The sequence below is a fragment of the Thamnophis elegans genome, chromosome 11 (assembly GCF_009769535.1).
Source record: "Thamnophis elegans isolate rThaEle1 chromosome 11, rThaEle1.pri, whole genome shotgun sequence".
In the NCBI taxonomy this organism is placed as follows: Eukaryota; Metazoa; Chordata; class Lepidosauria; order Squamata; family Colubridae; genus Thamnophis; species Thamnophis elegans.
Window position 1 is genome coordinate 34,496,675 of NC_045551.1, and position 19,530 is coordinate 34,516,204.

At 44.8% G+C, this 19,530-nt stretch overlaps 1 protein-coding gene across 1 annotated transcript; it reads left to right on the forward strand.

The window, feature by feature from the left end:
- Positions 1–780: 780 nt before the first annotated feature.
- On the forward strand, positions 781–19,139 carry LOC116514617 (acetylserotonin O-methyltransferase-like; the record flags this gene model as incomplete). Its single annotated transcript, XM_032226234.1, is given in 10 exon segments — positions 781–822; positions 1,116–1,290; positions 1,846–1,969; positions 2,975–3,043; positions 5,250–5,326; positions 9,946–10,053; positions 14,318–14,458; positions 14,627–14,749; positions 18,932–19,039; positions 19,042–19,139. Coding segments are annotated over 10 exon segments (1,065 nt in total), but the record flags the coding sequence as incomplete, so codon positions are not given.
- Between the last annotated feature and the right edge of the window lie 391 nt (positions 19,140–19,530).

The following is a 19,530-nucleotide window of genomic DNA, read 5'->3' on the forward strand; positions in this document are numbered from 1 at the left end:
GGAGAGAGGAAGAAAAAAGAGGGGAGAGAGACAGAAAGAGACAGAGAAGGAGAGAGAAAGTGACAGAAGAGTGGGAAAGAAGGAGAGTGAAAGAAAGAAAAAGAGAAAGAGGGTAAGAGAGAGAGAGAAAGAGACAAAGAGGAGAGAGAAGGGAGAAGGAGAGAGAAAGTGATAGAAGAATGGAAAAGGAGGAGAAAGAGAAGAGAGACAAAGAGAAAGAGGGTGAGAGAGAGAAAGAGACAAAGAGGAGAGAGAAGGGAGAAGGAGAGAGAAAGTGACAGAAGAATGGAAAAGAAGGAGAGAGAAAGAGAAGAGACAAAGTGAAAGAGGATGAGAGGCAGAAAGAGACAAAGAGGAGAGAGAAGGGAGAAGGGAAAAAGAAAGAATAAGTGAAGGAAGAATGGAAAAGAAGGAGAAAGAGAAGAGAGACAAAGAGAAAGAGGATGAGAGAGACAGAGAGAGAAGAGAGGAAAAGGAAAGAGTAGGAGAGAATATCTCATTTCAACCCTGAGGTGCAAATATTCTCTTTGATTGGTAATTTTATTTGCCCATTTACTATCCAAGACTCTCATTTCTCCTTACGTTCATGAAGAATTCCCTTCTTTTTATTGAATTTATCACAATATCTTGAGAACAACTTTTTCAGCATAGCTTTACAGCTATTTAAAATATATAGTAATTTAGGTCAGGTTTTCAGAACATTAGTCTATTTATAAGTCAATGGTTGCAACCATTTTTCACACTTAGCGACCGTTGCAGCATCCTCATGGTCACGTGATCAAAATTTTGTTTGGCAACAGATTTGTATTTATGCTGGTTTCAGTGTCCTGGGGTGACCTTTTGACAAAATATAAAATTTTTAATCAAGCCCCCCCCCCCCCCATCAATGGTGTCCCTCTTTACCAATCTGAAAATCTGGTCACCTTACACAACAGCCCTATGAGCTGAGTTGTTTTGAGAAGAAGTGACCAAGCCAAACAGCTGGCTTTCATGGTTAAGGCTATCATTGTCTTAGTTCAGCTCTGAGTAGGATCTAGAAAAAAACACAAATCTGTACTCACATTTAAAGTGATGCAGTAATGGTCCCTTTTGTACATTTGCTCGTGTCTTTCCAGATCATATTTACTGCAAGTGAGCTGGGTGTCTTTGATTTGCTGAGGGAGTCGGGGGAACTGCTGTCATCTGCGACTGTGGCCGAGCGCTTGAAGACCAGTCTCACCGGGATGCAGATGCTGCTGGAGGCCTGCGTGGGGTTAAAGGTCCTGAAAGTGGAATGGAAGGAGGGCAAAGGTGATCCTGTTGTCAGGAGGAAGCAGTTACAGCTCTTTTACAAAGTAGTCAGCAAAATAATATTTTCCATAGAGTTAGCAGCTCCATTCTTTTCTCCTTCAGTTTATTCATCGTAAAATATTTCTAGACAGCTAATGAGTTTTGCTCACTAATTAGTTCTGTTGTAAAACATTCTTCTGGACAACTCAGCCACTTTTCCAACCTGTCACTTGCTTCAGTATTGTCAGCAATTCTTTTTGGAGTGCCAGATCAAATGTTTTGGGTTTCATGATTGAAATAAACTGAAGTGCAATCATTTATATTGCTAAAAGCAGAGGTGGGTTCCTACCAGTTCGCATCTATTCGGTAGAACCGGTTTGTCAAATCTACCAAACCAGTTAGAGGAGGTTCCACCAATGGACCTGGAAAGCAGGCCACACCTACAGAAGAGGTTCCAAAATTTTTTGAAACCCACCACTGGCTAAAAGCATTATTATGCTTTGGTCATCTCAGAATTCCATGGAATTCAGCAAAGGGGTTTTGAAGTAATTATCTTATCATATCTTTTATTTTCAGCTCTTTATGGAAACACAGAGTTTGCTGATCTCTTTCTGGCTAAATCAAGCCCAAAGTCTCAGTATTATTCCATGAAGTACTATTCAGAAATGATATATCCAGCAATGCAATATTTGTCTGAAGTGTGAGGTAAGAAGGGCGTGTTAGGAAATTAAAACTTTTTCTCAAAGACAATATTAGAGACCAGGACTGATCAGCTTTCTTTCCAACAAGTAAGTGGGATTAGTGTTTTTACCCTGTGGTTGTGACTGTGTTTGCTGATTATTTTAGAGTCATCATTGGTCAATACCATCGGTCCATTTTCTCAGTTTTCTCTCCTGAGATAAAAGAAGTAATTATTGCTTCATCACTTCAAGAAGATACTCGACTGCCATTTGTCAGAAATGGTGTAGGGTCTCCTGCTTGGGTGGGGGTGGGGGGTTGGACTAGAAGACCTACAAGGTCTCTTCCCACTCTGTTAATCTGTATGTCTAGATCTGTTTAATTCTATATTGCTTACAAGACACAGAGTTTCAGAAGATGCAATTGTAGTGAACTGATCCCCCCCCCCAATCTCCTTTTGGACTTTCCAGTGGTGTTATTTATCCACTTAATCAAAATTTAATTGTTGCTCAATGTCTTTGCCTTTACAACCCACAGACATGCCTGCACAGATACATAGAAAAACAACTTGTAAAAATTAGGATTAAGATTTCTGATCTGATTAAAAACATAATCTTAGCATTTTAATTTAGAAAGACACTTTGATGATTAAAGCAAAACTCACTTCATTAAATATCAAAATTGAAAGAGTCTAATAATCAAAATGATAAAAAATATCCTGCAAAAGGATTAGCTAAAGGAATTTGTTTGTTCTTCATACTATTTAATAATAAAAAAACACAGTAAAACAAGATGGACATCATGACAGGATGGAGTCAGGTTCTATTAGGTCCACTCACTTCATAGGTTTCCATTACTGTTTGGGGCGGGTGATATTTTTGGAATAACCTTTGCAAGTAATAAGTAAGTAACATAGTAATGCTATTTGACTAGAAGCTCTATTTTGATGCTAGGAAGTAGAAGAATATAAAAGGTAATGGTATTTTTGTTGTTTTCAATTTTAAAAAACCCCAAAAATCCACTACAGGGATGGGAAATCTCAGATTTTATCAATATATGGCATTCCTTCAAAGAACATTTATGGACCTCTATACAGGTAAAGTGGCATTTTTATGACTTTGGTTTGTAAAGATTGGGTAGTAAAATTTTGCTTTTATTTTCCTTATCAAATCTCAATTTGCAACTCTGCAAATGTTTTCATGGTAGGTTTTTTTTTTTTTTACTAAACAAGCCTAGACTAGCAGCACTACCCACCACCGAGCATTGATTTTGAGCAATCTGCCACAAAGAGTACCAAAGCCTAGTTTTGTTCTCCCACTATTCCAACCACCCTACCATCACAAATTTGGAGCCTAGGGTGCAAACCAGTCCATCAGCCAATTTATCACCACTGGATAGTTTGCAAGGAGAAGAAGGTATAGAGAGATGTGCTGAATATTATTTTCATAATCTTGGTTTGAGTGTTTTTTCTTGTTCTACTTCTCAGCTTATTTATTCATTACTACCTGTTCTTTGCATAAAGTTGATTGGCCTAAAAAGGAATAGTATTAGAGGTAGCTATGTTTGGATCTTAGTAAAGAATGAATAATATATGTTGTCTGTTGTCAGTACCCATTATTCTGTGTGCATCGTGACATGCAGCTAAAACCATCTATCCTCCAATAAAACAGACTGTGTGTGTTGATCTGGATGCTTTATTGAAAGAACAGGATGTGGTGAAACCAGGGGAAATAGGAATGCATACAATGAGAACCAAATACAAGATAGGCAGTATTAAGTTACTGCTGAACATAACAATTAATGAATACGAGTACCATAGATTAAGAGGGATTCTTCTTTGTGGTTCTGTCTTCTCCAAATGCAAAAGGAAATGGAGTCTGGCTTCCCAGCATGCACTTGTTTTGAGAGTGCAGGCTGATGGGTAAATGGGTTGGATCAGCTTCAAACAATATAAATGATATTTGTCTCTCCGGCTACTAGATGGGACTAGAGAGCAGCAGCAGTATATAAAAGTTATATGCTGAGGCATGACACTCCCTGCCCAATTTCAACTGATACCAGTATTTAGATGAGCGGCCATTGATTTTTTGGTGGTAAGGTCACTGATGTGGTGGTGCTACTGCAGTTTGCCATGAGGCTTCTGGGAACATGACAGTGATCTAAGCCTGGAATATAACATCCCATTGCTGGGATGTTAGGTAGGCAGCGTCTCTGTGGTCTGAAGGGAAGAGGGGTAATCCAGTTGTCTTCTTTGACTAACCCGTGCTCTGTCTTTTCTAAAGGAGTTTGTCCTCGTAGATGTTGCCACCTAATTGTCACCTTCCATCTTTTGGAAGACTATGCACCTTGAATGAACTTGGTCACTGTCACAGGTGAGGTTGTCACTAAAGGAGCCTACAAAGGAACAAGGCAAATGTGCCTTGATGTGTGATGATTCCTTTAAGAGGAATTGGTTGTGGTTTGGCTGAAAAATAGAAGGATGTCCATTCTCTAATGTGCTTGTCAGCATGCTGCTAACCGAGGTTGATTTGTGTATGCTTCCTAAACAGATACCTCCTATAATGACCCACCTTAGGTCTAACTTCTGAGTGTATAGAGGATTGTGGGACCATTGATCTGAGCTCTCACTTTGTGGACTCATAAAATATCTCTCCCGAGGAGCAAGACTATCTGAGCCTGAGGATTGAGTTCTGGTATCAGAAACAATATGCAGTTCAAATGTGTGTGATGAATTGCTGCATCTGGTGTAGGGATTACAGATCTTTGATCAGGGATCTGGTTTCATTCAATAAGAGTTGGTAAAGTCAGGCATGTTTTCCCATTGAGCGACTTGACTTGGTAACCAGATGCTCTTCTCCCTGAGGAATATGGAATGCTGGGGCCTTTAATGCCAAAAGCATCAACGAAGGCTGAACTGGCTAAAGGACTGTTACTGTGGTTGTCTAGAATAGCATAAAACTTAATGGCTTTGTCCCTTTGGCTTGCTGGGTAGACCCCGACTAAACAGATTTTGGAGCAGGACTTGCCGCTTGCAGTCCCTTTGCAGACCTCTATGCATTTTGCATTGATTTCTATTGTGGTTGTAGCAGTGTGTTCTTCCTCCCTGCCATGCTCACTGGCACTGTAAGTGTGTTGTAACGTCCATGGTCCTGGTCCTGGTGCAAAGCTGTGTTGTGGCTTGTGCTGCCACATTCCATGCATTTTACACTGACCTTACAGTTGTTGGCAAAGTGAGGGACTGATGAGCAGCACTTGTAGCAATGTTGTTTGCTTTGTGGTTTTCCATGAATCTCTCCCTGAAGGCTCTGCATTTTAGGAGAAAATGTGGTTTCTGGTGTAGAGGACACTGCTTACCAGGATCTTCAATCTCAGTTTCTGTGTGAGAGGAGCTGGCAGACCTGCAAAGGGAATCTGGAGGAGCCATATTAGTTTTGTGGAGTGCTACTGAAGACTTGCGAGGGTTATGTTATGAACAGTGGTAGGTTTCAAAAATTTTTAGAACATATTCTGCAGGTGTGGCCTGTTTTGTGGGAGTGGCTTGGTGGTCATGTGACCTGGTGGGTGTGGCCAAATTGGAAAATGTGTGAAACTCACTTAACAACACTCTTGCTTAGCAACCAAAATTTTGGGCTAAAATGTGATCATAAGTTCCCTTCCTTCCTTCCTTCCTTCCTTCCTTCCTTCCTTCCTTCCTTCTTTCTTTCTTTCTTTCTTTCTTTCTTTCTTTCTTTCTTTCTTGTGTCTCTCTTCCCCATTTATTTTCCTTCCTTCCTTCTTTCTTTCTTTCTTTCTTTCTTTCTTTCTTTCTTTCTTTCTTTCTTGTGTCTCTCTTCCCCATTTATTTTCCTTCCTTCCTTCCTTCCTTCCTTCCTTCCTTCCTTCCTTCCTTCCTTCCTTCCTTCCTTCCTTCCTTCTTGTCTCTCTCTCCAACTTTCCTTCTGTTTCTTTCTCTTTCTTTCTTTCTTTCTTTCTTTCTTTCTTTCTTTCTTTCTCTCTCTCTCTCTCTCTCTCTCTCTCACTCACTCACTCACACTCACACACACCCCCCCCACATCTCTCATGTCTACAACTGACAACTCTCAAAGAGAAGGAAGTATAAGGATTGCCTTGGGAAGGTGTTGGATTAGATTACCTCCATGTTTCCTTGCATCCCTCTATGTTCTATGTTCCATTTAGTCACAAACAGCCCCATTCACTTTAAAGTTGGTCGCAAATTCCACTCACCCTGCGTGTGCCCTGGTCCCACCCAAGGAGGTGAGTTGTGGGGTGGGGTAAAGTGGGGAATCTGTGGCTCCACGTATCTCAATCTTCTTCCCTGCCTCGGTACTGCAAGTGGGAGGTGTTGCTGCTGAGGTGGTGGCGCGGCAGCAGTGGGGAGTTGGTGCACTACCTGCTGAGCAGCGTGACCCACAGCCAGCCCAGGAGCAGTAGCTGTTACCAGCCACCCCACACCACCATTGCTTGCTCCCCCTCAGGCCAGCGGCCGGGTATGGAGAGGGGGCGCGGTGGCAGAGAGGACAGCTGAGTGGGGGCAGTGCTTTGGTGGGCGCTAAGGGAAGGAAGGAATTGCAGGTGGGAGGTGCTGCTGCTGAGGTAGCGTGGTGGTGGTGGTGGCAGTGGCAGGGGAGATGGGGTGCTGCCTGCTGAGCAGCATGACCCACAGCGAGCCCAGGAGCAGTAGTCACCACCAGCCACCCCACGCCATCATCACTCTCTCCCCTTCAGGCTGGCAGCTGGGCACGCCGAGGGGGCGTGGTGGCAGTGAGGGCAGCTGAGCGGGGAGAACACTTTGGTGGGCGCTGAGGGAAGGAAGGAATGAAGAAGAGCCAAGCTGAGGGGGAAAACAGCTCTGCCAAGTGGGGGAGCGGGGTGGGTCACTCCATGACGGGCTGGTCCTGCCACTGTGGAACCTTTAATATTTTTTCTCTTCCCCTCATGAGAGTTGCGGCAAAAGCTGTGGTGGCAGGAGGAGCTACAGCCTGGTGTGCACCGCTGATCCAGCCTGCCTGAGGAACAGGAGGCTAGTTTGGCTGTTTGAAAAGCCCCACATGAAATTCCCCTCCTGTTCCTTCTTCTGCTGTTTGAAGAAGCCACGCAGGACGCGCGTTTCCAGTTGGGGGAGGGCAAAAGAAATCCATCTTTTTCTTCCCTCTCCATGGATCCCAATTGGAAATGAGGCAGCTGTGAAAGACAATGGAACACGCCCCATGTAGCTTCTTCAAACAGCAGAAGAAGGAACAGGAGGGGAGTTTGGCTGTTTGAAAAGCCCTGCATGGAACTCTACTCCTGTTTCTTCTTCTGCTGTTTGAAGACACCACATGGGGCGTGCTCCCTTGTCTTTGACAGCCACCTCATTTCCAATTGGGGGAATCCATGCAGAGGGAGGAAAAACATGGATTTCTCCCCCCCCAATTGGAAACGAGGTGACTGTCAAAGAGAAGGGAGCGTGCCCTGCATGGCTTCTTCAAACAGCAGAAGAAGGAACAGGAGGCAAGGATTCGTTGGACAAGCTCACGGGCGCAGGCTGCTCTCTCCTCTGACAGTATCACATTTCCAATAAAGGGGATGGGGAATCCATGCGATTTTCTCCCTCTGTATAGATTTCCCACCACCTTCAATGGAAATGAGGCGGTATCAAAAAGAAGAGGGCAGTGCACACCATGTGGGCTTGTTGGGGCCTCCAGATGAATGGGTACACAAAGGGACACTAAATTTCACCAACCGGTGTGCCCGAATCAGTCCATACTGGCTGAAACTCACCCCTGGTTCTGAAGGAGCAGCATATGACAATGTGAAGTCAAAGCTGCTTTTTGGCACATGAAGTTAACAAAAACAGGGAGGGGGGGAATGGAACATTTTACTCTCTTTTATATTTGGAGCCATGTGTAATCCACTGCCCTTGTAAGTTATAGGATAACTTTTGTACAATGGGGTTGACACATCTGGCTGTGCCAAGGAATGTAAGTCCTCAAGCACATTGCTGCATTTACTGCATTCATCATCAGAATATATAGCTCTCTCTAGGGCTTTGAGTTCTGTGACAGCTGCTACTTTTTTTCTCTATGGCAAACTGCTCTAAACTCGCTTCTAGCAGGGCTTTCTGCATCTCCTGGGATGCCTCTTGATGTATTTTTTCAGCTTCTAACCGTCTCTCTTTTCTCATTTCCATGTCTTATTCAGAAACGGCTGTTTGTGCTTTTGCTGCTTCAGTCTTTGCAATGGCAATGGGAAGTGCATTACTGGCTGATGACTGTTTGGAAGAATTAGAGACTTGAGGCCTTGTCTTGTATGAAGATGCCAGGCTCTGTGACATGGTGTCTTCTGGAGGTACTTGACTGTCTAGAGCCGTGATGGCAAACCTATGGCATGCATGCCACAGGTGGCACGTGGAGCCCTTTCTGCGGGCATGTGAGCCGTCACCCAGCTCAGCTCCACCACGCATATGTGTGCACCTCCCATCGGCCAGCTGATTTTCAGGTCTCTGCTATGCATACGGGAGATGCACACACATGCATGGAGGGAGCGCAGGTGTGTGTGAATTGCTCCCTCTGTGCCCCATTTTTAGTTTCAGGAGGCCTGCTAGGCCCAAAATAGGCTGCGGGGAGGGTGTAGTGGGTCCCCCCCACAGCCCGTTTTTGGCCTCAGGAGGCTTCAGGGAGGCCTGCTAGGTCTGGTCTTTTTGGTCTCAGAAGGCTTTGGGGAGGCCTGCTAGGCCAAAAACAGGGCACAGGGAGTCGCACGCATGTGCGGGAATAGGGCGCATTGCATTATGGGTGTGGGCATGCACACATGATTTTGGCCTGAGGAGAAAAAGTTAGCCATCATTGGTCTAGAGGCTAGTATATGGCCACATGCAGGTAGTTGCGTTGGCAGAGTAGGTCTCTGTATAGTCATTATCCTGTATCACACTTACTGGGTAGCCACTGTTTCACTATTCTGTCCTCGCTACATGTTAGTCTGTGTGCAGCTCGACATGCAGCTAAACCCACCTATCCCCCATTAGAACAGCAGAATATAAAGATTGTATGTTGAGGCATATTTGTCCCTCTGGCCACTAGATAGGGCTAGAGAGCAACAACAGTATATAAAAGTTATATGCTGGGGCATGACAATATACATACTTTTACATGTCTTTTCTGTCTTATGATGTTATTCTCCCCCCCCCCCCCCAGGCTTCAGTCTCTCTTTGCTGGAATTGGAATAATCTTACAACCTGTGTCATTGAGTGAGAATTATTTTTCAAAATGGAGAAGTGGAATCTACAAGTAGAGCTAGATCATCTACAGATCAATTGCTACCCTGTTTCCCCAAAAATAAGACCTCCCCAGATAATAAGTCCAATCGGGTTTTTGAGCTCATGTGCTAAAATAAGCCCTCCCCTGAAAATAAGCCCTCCTTGAAAATATTGCAATGCAGCAGCAGCCATGAGGTGACCATATTTGCCACTTCCTGCACCTCAAAAATAATAAGACCTCCCCGAAAATAGGACCAAGTGCTTATTTTGGGAGTCAAAAGAAAATAGATCCTGTCTTATTTTGGTGGAAACAATTAGAAGGTGCAGTATGGTCCAGTTTAGGAACAAAGGTGCTTTCATTCTTCATCCATTAACCAGAGATTCTTCCAAATCCTTGTCATATATTTTCTGTTGTTCAAATGCCAATCCACAAGAATGTTGGTTATTTTTTAGATCCTTTCAGGACAGCTAATCCTAAGGCAAATATTGGCATACAGTATCCAGCAATTCCACCTAGGAATTGCTCAGGGTATGAATTGGATGAAATGAGAATAATTCAACTAGGTCATATGGATTACTAATGCCATCAAACTTCAAGACAAATATTAAATAATCTGCTTTTTAAAACCAGATAATTAACACAAAAGCTTGCATAAACCATGGCTACATAATGAAAAATATAATTCTAGATTTATGATCAGATGTTAATCATATTGTATTTCATGTGCTTATTAATCATCGGCCAATGCAAATTTCAATTCTAGTTCAATGGAAGGCATTGAAGTTCATGAGTGAGGCTTGGAGTCTGCACGGAAAAGACGTGGTCTCTGCCTTTGATCTTTCTGGTTTTCAGCTCATTTGTGATCTGGGTGGTAAGTACCCAAAGGTCTTCATCATGCCCCTTACTATCAATTTGATACCGTGTGATATTCTGGTGAAATTGGATTGAAAGATGCTTCTGGCTCTGTCAAAGACCTTGTAACTAGTGGGACAGTTTGCCTTCAGAAGTTGTGGGTGCTTCATCGCTGGAGGTTTTTAAGAAGACACTGGACAGCCATTTGTCTCAAATTGTAATGGGTTAGGGTTAAGGGGTTGGGCTAGGAGACTTCCAAGGTTCCTTCCAACTCTATTCTGCTTGATCGACTGATTAATTCCCTGTTTGCAAAAGTAGAGTTGTATTATCCTACCCTGTAATCTCTTTTGCTTTAGAGTTTTGAACCTTATTTTTAAATACCTATTTTTAAAATGGCTTAGCTGATCAGAACTACTCAATGTCTCACAATAAGTACCAACAATCCTGAGGTTGTTTGGAAAGAGGTGGGGGCATTTTTGAAGTTGAAAAAGCACTCTTTTTCTTCACTTTCTCTCCCTTGCCTGGGATGATATTGCCACGATGCATTGAAAGAAAACAAAGCCAACTGGTTTAGTGGTAAAGGCATTCACTCTAGAAATTGGGAGACCAGAAGTTCTAGTCCAGCTCTAGACAGAAACCCAGATGGGTGACCTCTGGCCAGTCATTTTTTCTCAACCTTATGAAGGAAAAAATGAGAAACCTGTACTGAAGTCTTGCCAATCTCCCCCACCCCCCAACCCTGCAAGAGCTTATCCAGGTTGGCCATTGGACAGCTGATCCTAGGCAATTCGCCAAGGGGACAACTGCCATGAGCCTGGGCCTTTTCCTCTGGTTTCCAAAGCTGGCTTAGCCTGAGGGAGGTGAACACAGAAACGCTGTGTTCTGGCATACTGACACACTGACACCAGCATAGACACACCACAGACACAGGGACACAGACACCCCATTCTATGCTTGGGAATTTTTATCTGAATCCAAACTGCCAAGCTGCCATTCACACCTGGGTTTGGGGAGAAGGACTTCTCCTTCGGAGTGCTATACATGTGATACCGACTCTGTCAGTCACAGAATTCTGACTGGCAAGGTCAACGAAGACACTTTTCTTTCACTGTTCCTGCTTTGTAAAACATCTTGTCCCCATAGGTGAGGAAAGCTGGGAGATTAGGGGCCACATATGTATCAATAGGAGAGAATCCATGAGATCCCTCTCCCACTCAATGACGTTCGGTGAAGCTTATGACTGGTGAGGCAAAAAGAAAGAAAGTGGCTTTTGCCCCCCCTGCAGCAGCTATGTCTGAAATTGAGGCGCCCCGCGCCCCGCAGCTATGTCCGACCCAGCTGCGGGGCACCTCTATGTCAGACAGAAGCGGTGGGGCGCTTTCTTTCGGCTTTTGCCTGCCCCGCAGGGCAAACACTTCCACCTTGCAGGTGCCGGAGCCGCAGAGCACCAGGAGTATGTCCCGCCCGCAGCAGAAGAGCGCTGGTTCCTGCCCAGGCTGGAGCAAGAGCCGCAGAGGCAAAAGGTGAAGAGGGGTGGGGTGGGTGTTCCAAGAGGCCCCCTCCCCTTTTGGCACTCCACAAGCCAGGCCCACAGCGGCAAGAGGCTCTGCTCCACTTCTATCCCCCCCTCCGCTCCAGAGAAGCTGGCCGCGGGCAAGTCTCCGCAGCCCCCGTTCCCTCTCCAAGGAGCCCTGGGAGGAAATGGGCCACCCCGCTTTCCTCCCCAGACTTTCCGACAGTGGAGGACCCGCATTCCGCTCCCTCTTCCAAGCCCCGAATGGCCAGCCTTTTGCCTTCATGGCTCTCGCTCCAGCCTTGTCTGGGCTCCTCCTCGGCAGGCCTGCCGGAGCTCTGGAAGAAAGTGGCGGGAGCTGAGGCTGCCCACTCGGGGCTTGGAAGGGGGAGCGGAATGTCAGTCCTCCACTGCCGGAAAGTCCGGGGAGGGAAGCGGAGCTGGCCCGTTTCCTCCCGGGGCTGCTTGGAGATGGAACCGGGGCTGCGGAGACTCGCCCGCATCCAGCTTCTCTGGAGCGGAGGGGGGGAATGATAGAAGCGGAGCGGAGCCTCTTGCCGCTGTGCTCCCGGCTTGCGGAGTGCCAAATGGGGAGGGGGCCTCTTGGAACACCCCCCACACCCCTCTTCGCCCCACAGCCAGGACCATCCTTGTGCCTCAAACCACGTTTCTTTCTGCAAAGCCCTTCGGGCGTCAGGCGGAGCTCTCAGGTTGCCCAATCCAGTTCCTCCCAGGTTCAAAACTAAGGAGGGAGGGCTCTGCATTCTTCCCTCTTCTGACTAAGTCAAAACACACGTCTATCCTTCCTCGCAACACAAATGCTTTGCGTGCGTCTGATTGAAGAGGACATCGCGGAGCTGCTCTTTGGCGACAAAAGCTTCCCTCTCTGTCGCTAAAACTGCCATAAGCCTTTGTTTAAAGCGCGTTGGATAATAAGGCCTCTCTCTCTTCTGCCGTTGCTTGTAGGCACCGAATATAATGAACTTTACTCAGGAGTAAACCTAGCCAAGTCCAAAGGGCCAGTCTAAATGGAACTTTCCAAGCGTTGCCTGCTTGCACCCTTATGAGGTCAAGCACCAGTTTCATTTTCAGGCAGAGACGTGCGCACAACTTGATTTATAAAGACGGATCTCCTGAAGGCGAGTCAGAGCTAGCTTGGCTTTTTGTTGCCCGGGAGCCTCGAGAAGACAGCCTCGTCTTTCGCTTCTTTCATCTCCAAGCGCTCTAGCAAATGCCTCGGTCCAGGGATGCCCCACGCCCCACTCGGGTTCTCAACCAGCTCTACTCACGGCCCGAGCACCCTCTCCGCTCTGCTCCACGTCTCCTTCAATACAGCAGGCTCGCCATTTCGGGAAGCAAAAATGTTGCTACACACAGTTGTTGGAAAAGGACGTTAAGCTTGATTAAGCCCATTCCTCCCCCTGCCACCATTGTGTCCAACAGGTCAGGTGTCTTGCGTTTATGGTGGACAAAAACATGAGACGCCTGGCCTGTTGGGACACAGCGGCGAGAACGTCCCTGCCGCCTCCGCGCTCCGCCGCCTCGCCCCCACCTCCTCTGACCCCCCCCCCATTGTGAAGAAAGAAACACACACACACACACATACACACACACAAATTCCTCACAATAAAAAATTAAATTACAATAAATTTGAATCCCCTCTCTCTCCGTCTGATCCACATACCTTTTCCAGCTGTGGAAACTCTCTCAACTCTCCTCTGGTCTGCCCAACATAAGCGTGCTCAATGTAAGCATGGTCATAAGGCATGATTCGCTGCTCCCAGATCAGGAGGTGGGAGAATCAGTGCCTCCTTTGCATATGAAGTTTTTTGCTTTTTAACCCTTTGTTAAGTCTTAAAAGGCGAAAAATTCCTTATGCAAAGGAGGCCCTGAGTTCTCTGGCCTCCTCCTATAGTTAACACTAAGGAGACACCAAGCCACTGTGACTTGGAGTCTGGTAGCAACTACCCTGGCTTTAATTATTTTTAAAAAATTCTTTAAAATTCTTTCCTTTCCCTCAGGAGACTGGTGAGGCCCCGCCTCCCCTGCCCCTAGTGACTGCACATCCCTGCTCCCACTCACACCTGCATTCTCTTTAAGCCTCCCCATTTTGGATCTCTCCATCCTTGCAAATGTATAATGTTGTATTATGTCTGTTTAGCTAGCTATATGAAAAATAAAACAATGAGGTAAGCTAAAAATCATAACAAATGTTCTAATATATGGTTCCACCACAAAACCGCGTTCAACTAAACCGCGGTCGATGAAACCGCGTAGCTGACGTCATCAACAGGGTGACAACAGTGCGGAGACAGACGCACGCTGTAAATGCTAAACCTAAAATTAACCCCTAAACCTAAACCTAACCCCCTAAACCTAATCCTAATCCTAAACCTAACCCTAAACCTAACCCTTAACCTAACCCTAAACCTAACCCTAACCCTTAACCTAACCCTAAACCTAACCCTAACCCTTAACCTAACCCTAAACCTAACCCTAACCCTTAACCTAACCCTAAACCTAACCCTAAACCTAACCCCAAACCTAACCCTTACCTTAAGTTGAATCGGCTTGCTTTCAAAGCGCTATTTAAAGCGCCTTTCTTTCTCTGCGCTCGCTGTTGTCGCCCTGTTGATGACGTCAGCAACGCGGTTTAATCGGGCGCGGCTTAGTCGAGCGCGGTTTTGTCGTGCCACGCTAATATATTAATAAAAATGTTGATAAACAGAATATTACATAGTTTCTTTTTTGCATTGTGTTTTTTTTTAAGGAAGCAGTGGTGGCTTAGCTAAGGAATTGGTTTCAGTATATCCAAATTGTACCGTGAAACTTTTCGATCTTCCTGGAGTTGTGGAAATATCAAAAAAATATAATGCATTTTCAGATGACTCTCAGATCTCTTTCCATGAAGGTAGTATGCGCTTTGAATCAATATCTCTGCATTTCAAAGCAGTAGTTGAAAAAAAGCCAGTATACTTTTAGAGCAAGCTTTATGAACAGGAGAGTAAATTGTTTCTCCAAGTTGTTAGTAGAATTAAAAAATACCTACCTTATGAAGGGATTTGTGTTTTGATTACAGGGGATTTTTTTAAAGATCCAATTCCTGAAGCAGATCTTTACATCATTTCAAGAGTCTTGTATAACTGGAGTGATGAAAAGTGCATCCAGCTGCTAACAAAAGTGTTTACAGCCTGTAAGCCAGGTAGGCATTGCTAGAAAGAGAAAAATTGACATTTGTGAATGGGAAGACAAGCAAGCCAACCAGAGGGATGCATAGCTTTTTTATGTATTTGCAACAACCTGTGACAAGTGAGATACTGTTTTGTATGGCCCACCCGTCCACCCTCGTTCCTTACCTGTATTTGAAGGAAATGAGGCATCTGCGCACGCCTGTGTATTGTATGGCGCCTGTGCGACACTCCACCGAGCATAGTGCATGCCTGGCCCCGTTGCAGCGTACCGGTTGCAACGGGTGCCGCAACCCACCACTGTTCAGGTGGTTCTCGATTTATAACTATTGTTTTAATGACTGTTCGAAGTTACTTGGGCATATTATCAAAATTCAGATATTTGGCAACTGGTTTCTATTTTTGATGTTTCTGGGGTCATGTGACCACCTTTTTCAACCTTCTGACAATCAAAGTCAATGGGGAAGCCAGATTCACTTCATAAATGTGTTGCTAACTTAACAACTGTAGAGATTCATTTAACAACTATGGCAAGAAAAATCATAAAATGGAGCAAAACTCATTTAACACCTATCTTGCTTAACATCAGGAATTTTGAGCCCAATTGGGTTGTAAGTCAAGGACTACACGTAAAGCATGTGACCACAATGACCACAATCCTGGGTCTTTCAGTTGAGACTGTTAAGCAGTTGTGTGGCTCATTAAGTGAAGGGAGCTGAAACACTGCATGCCAAAAGAGGGCAGGCAATTTCTCTCCATGCATGGAAGGGAACCTTTGCACTAGGAAGCTTTGAAAGGAAGCTTGGATCCCAAAGGTTTGATAAGTGATGGAATGTAGTCCAGCAGGTTCCCAGGAAGGAGGGGGCCCATTCCAGAGAAGTTAAAGACAACTTAGTTCAGATAGTTTGTGTAAGAGAAAGAGGATGAAGCCAACTCTCCCCTAATGCACAGGTACAGTATAGGTGGTACCTTGCTAAACAGTAGTAACTGTGAAAGGGATCTTGGAGTCTTAGTGGACAACCATTTAAATATGAGCCAGCAGTGTGCAGCAGCTGCCAAAAAAGCCAACACAGTTCTAGGCTGCATAAACAGAGGGATAGAATCAAGATCACGTGAAGTGTTAACACCACTTTATAATGCCTTTGTAAGGCCACACTTGAAATACGGCATTCAGTTTTGGTCACCACGATGTAGAAAAGATGTGGAGACTCTAGAAAGAGTGCAGAGAAGAGCAACAAAGATGATTAGGGGACTGGAGACTAAAACATATGAAGAACTGTTGCAGGAGCTCGGTATGTCTAGTTTAATAGAAAGAAAGACCAGGGGAGACATGATAGCAGTGTTCCAATATCTCAGGAGTTGTCACAAAGAAGAGGGAGTCAAACTATTTTCCAAGGCATCTGAATGTAGAACAAGAAGCAACGGGTGGAAACTAATCAATGAGAGAAGCAACTTAGAACTGAGGAGAAATTTCCTGAGAGTTAGAACAATTAATCAGTGGAACAGCTTGCCTCCAGAAGTTGTGAAAGCCCCAACACTGGAAGTCTTTAAGAAGATGTTGGATAGCCATTTGTCTGAAGTGGTATAGGGTTTCCTGCCTAGGCAGGGGATTGGACTAGAAAACCTCCAAGGTCCCTTCCAACTCTGCTATTGTATTGTATTATTGTATTATAAACTAATAGTCCCCAGACTTCATGAAGGTAGTAGTCTGCTTCAGTTTGGCAAGATTCTGTCTGTACATGTAGAACAGTGATGTGCGGTGAGGTTTATGGCTGGTGAGGCAAGCGGGCAAAAGTTGTCCTATGTCAGACACAGCGACAGGGCTTTCGGAAGCCCCGGCACTGGGTCTGCCATAGAGGCGGGACGTCTCTATGTCGAACATAACGGCAGGGCACCTTTTGCCTCTAGCACCGGGGTGGCAGGCGGCTTTTGCCTGCTTTGAAGAAAGCTTTCTTGAAAGCGGGCAAAAGCAGGCAAAAACAGGCAAAAGAGGGCAAAGTGGGCAAAAGTGGGCAAAAGCCACCCCACCGCCCCGGCGCTAGAGGCAAAAGCCACCCTGCCACTATGTCCGACATAGAGGCATCCCGTCTCTATGGCGGACACAGCGCCGAGTTGTCCAAAAGCCCTGCTGCTATGTCCAACATAGAGGCATCCCACTATGACCAAAAGCCCTGCCGCTATATCCAAAAGTCCTGCTGCTATGTCCAAAAGCCCTGATGCTATGTCCGACATAAAAAAAGTGCCAGCCCGCACGTCACCAGAGGCGGGTAAAACACACACATGCACACACAGTCACAAATTATTTACAATAATACAATTACTTACAAATTACATTAATTTTGAATTCCCCCCTCCCTCCGACCCACATACCTTTTCCAGCTGTTTCACAGAGGATTTCAACTCTGCTCTTGTCTGCCATGACAAAATGTAACAATGTAAATGGAAAAAGGCAAGAGCTGCTGAGGTCAGGCTGGGCTAGCTGCTGCCAGAGTCCCCAATGGAATAACTCTGCTTAACTGTTTAAAAAAGCCTCTTAAAAAACGCCCTCTACAGGAGGAGGCAAGAGAACCAAGTGCCTCATCTACATAAGGAATTTTTCGGCTTTTAACCTTTGCTTAACTCTGCTCGAGTGATCATAAAGATAGACTAAATGAGGCACGTGGTTCTCCCGCCTCCTCCTGTAGAGGGCACTTTTTTAGAGGCTTTTAAAAATAGTTAAGCACTAAGCAGAGTCATCCACTGTGATTCTGGCAGCAACTACCTCAGCCTTTTTCCTTTTACATTTTTTTCTTTTCATGATGACAGTGGTGAGGCCCTGCCTCCCCTACCTCCCCTGACTCCACGTCACTGATGTAGAACAATAAAGACATCTGTTTGGAAGAATCACTCCATATCTTTCTTGGAGACTGACAGAGCTTTCTTTCCCTGATCCACAGAAGGCCTTCCCCTGCCCTTCATGTGCAGAAGGGAACTACTTTGCTGGGCCAGAGAAAGGAAGCTCAGATCTTGGTGCTGCAGTGGTTAGAGTGCAGCACTGCAGGCTACTTCTGCTACCTGCAATTTAGCAGTTCAAATGTCACCAGGCTCAAGGTTGACTCAGCTTTCCATCCAGTGATAAAATTCATTTTTTCTTCTTCTGGTTCTGTGAGCGTGGCTTGGTGGGTGTGGCAGGGGAAGGATACTGCAAATTCTCCATTCCCACCCCACTCTGGGGCCAGACAGGGGTGGTATTTGCCAGTTCTCCGAAATACTCAAAATTTCCGCTATCGGTTCTCCAGAACCTGTCAGAACCTGCTAAATTTCACCCTGCTTCCATCCTTCCGAGGTGGGTATAATAAAATTGTTGGGGGCAATATGCTGATACTGTAAACCGCTTAGAGAGGGCTGTAAAGCACTACAAAGCGGTATATAAGTCTTAAGTACCAGTGCTAGTGCTATCTCCACTATCCCAATTTCCTTTTTCCAGCCCACACATGAGTTCCCTTCTACTCCATGTGCTAGCCTTTCTATCCTTCAGAACATTGTGTTTGCTAGCTGTCTGGCAAACATTGGCTTGACATAGTTGTCCACAGCTGCACAAAATGGTAAACATTGTAGACCTGGAGATGGTAGTGCAAGGAGAAGGCCTCGAAATCTGGTGGGTTGTGGAGAACAAGGCAGGGAGCAAACTGAAGTTTCCTGGGCCACAGAAGCTTTTTGTGTGCTCCTAATCAAGATTGAAGTATTACTATACTATGGAAACCAGTTCCTTCCATAGGTGCCTATGAAAGCTATGTTATGAAATCTGTTTCTTTCTTACCCTTCCAAGACAGAGAAATGCCACATATTGGATTTAAATAAAGTTCAGTTGTGGAAAGATTTCTTAGAACTTTCCTGATGCTTCAGTCATAAAATATAGGCAGAGTCTAGGAAGCAATCCTGTAGTGAATGGGCTAAAGTGGCATACGTTATGTTATATGTTAGTGTATGATGAAGGATCCAAGGTTGGCATAATATTTTATATATCTTTTAGGATTCCCAGGAGACTAAAATGGAGCATGGAGTTAGCCTAGGGAAAAAGAGCCCAAAACAATATTTTCAGAAGAGAGGAAAAGTGTTGGGAGAAAGGTCACAACCATAAAAATGAAAATGAGATGAAGGATATCATCTCTTTTGTAGGCAACCTATGATTGCTTTAATAAATTATTTTGCAACAGGTGGTGGAGTCCTGGCAGCTGACCCAATTATTGATGACAAAATATGTGGGTCACTTCCTGCTCATTTGTACTGCATCATAATGTTGCTTGTATGTGAAGGAAAATCACAGAAAAATCGGAGCATCGAATGCTCTTCCAAACTGCTGGCTTTAAAGATATTCAGTTTAAGAAAGGAACTGTCTTCGATGTCCTTTTGGCCAGAAAATAATATTCAATATGCTTAATTCTGACTAAATGTTAAATAATTCAAATAATAAAAATGCTTTTACTATCGTATTGATTCTAATTTGTGAGTGTATATATCTATTTACCATGTTAATCTTATTGCTTGATGTTACTTTGATTTTCCTCACTGGAAGAAAGTAATTTATGCTGAATAACTTTTGAGATGTTTCCATTCTGAGGGAACAAATTGTTGCCCAAGAGGTAGATTAGATCAGAAAACCAACTTCATAAGAACACAAGAACTATACAGGAGACTATAAAAGCATTCTCTCTGAGAGGAAATATTACCAATTCTTCTAAGGGACAGGAAGAAAGGAATGGTGACAATCCCCAAAGTGACAGAATCTAATGCGGGGTGGGAAAAAATGAAACGT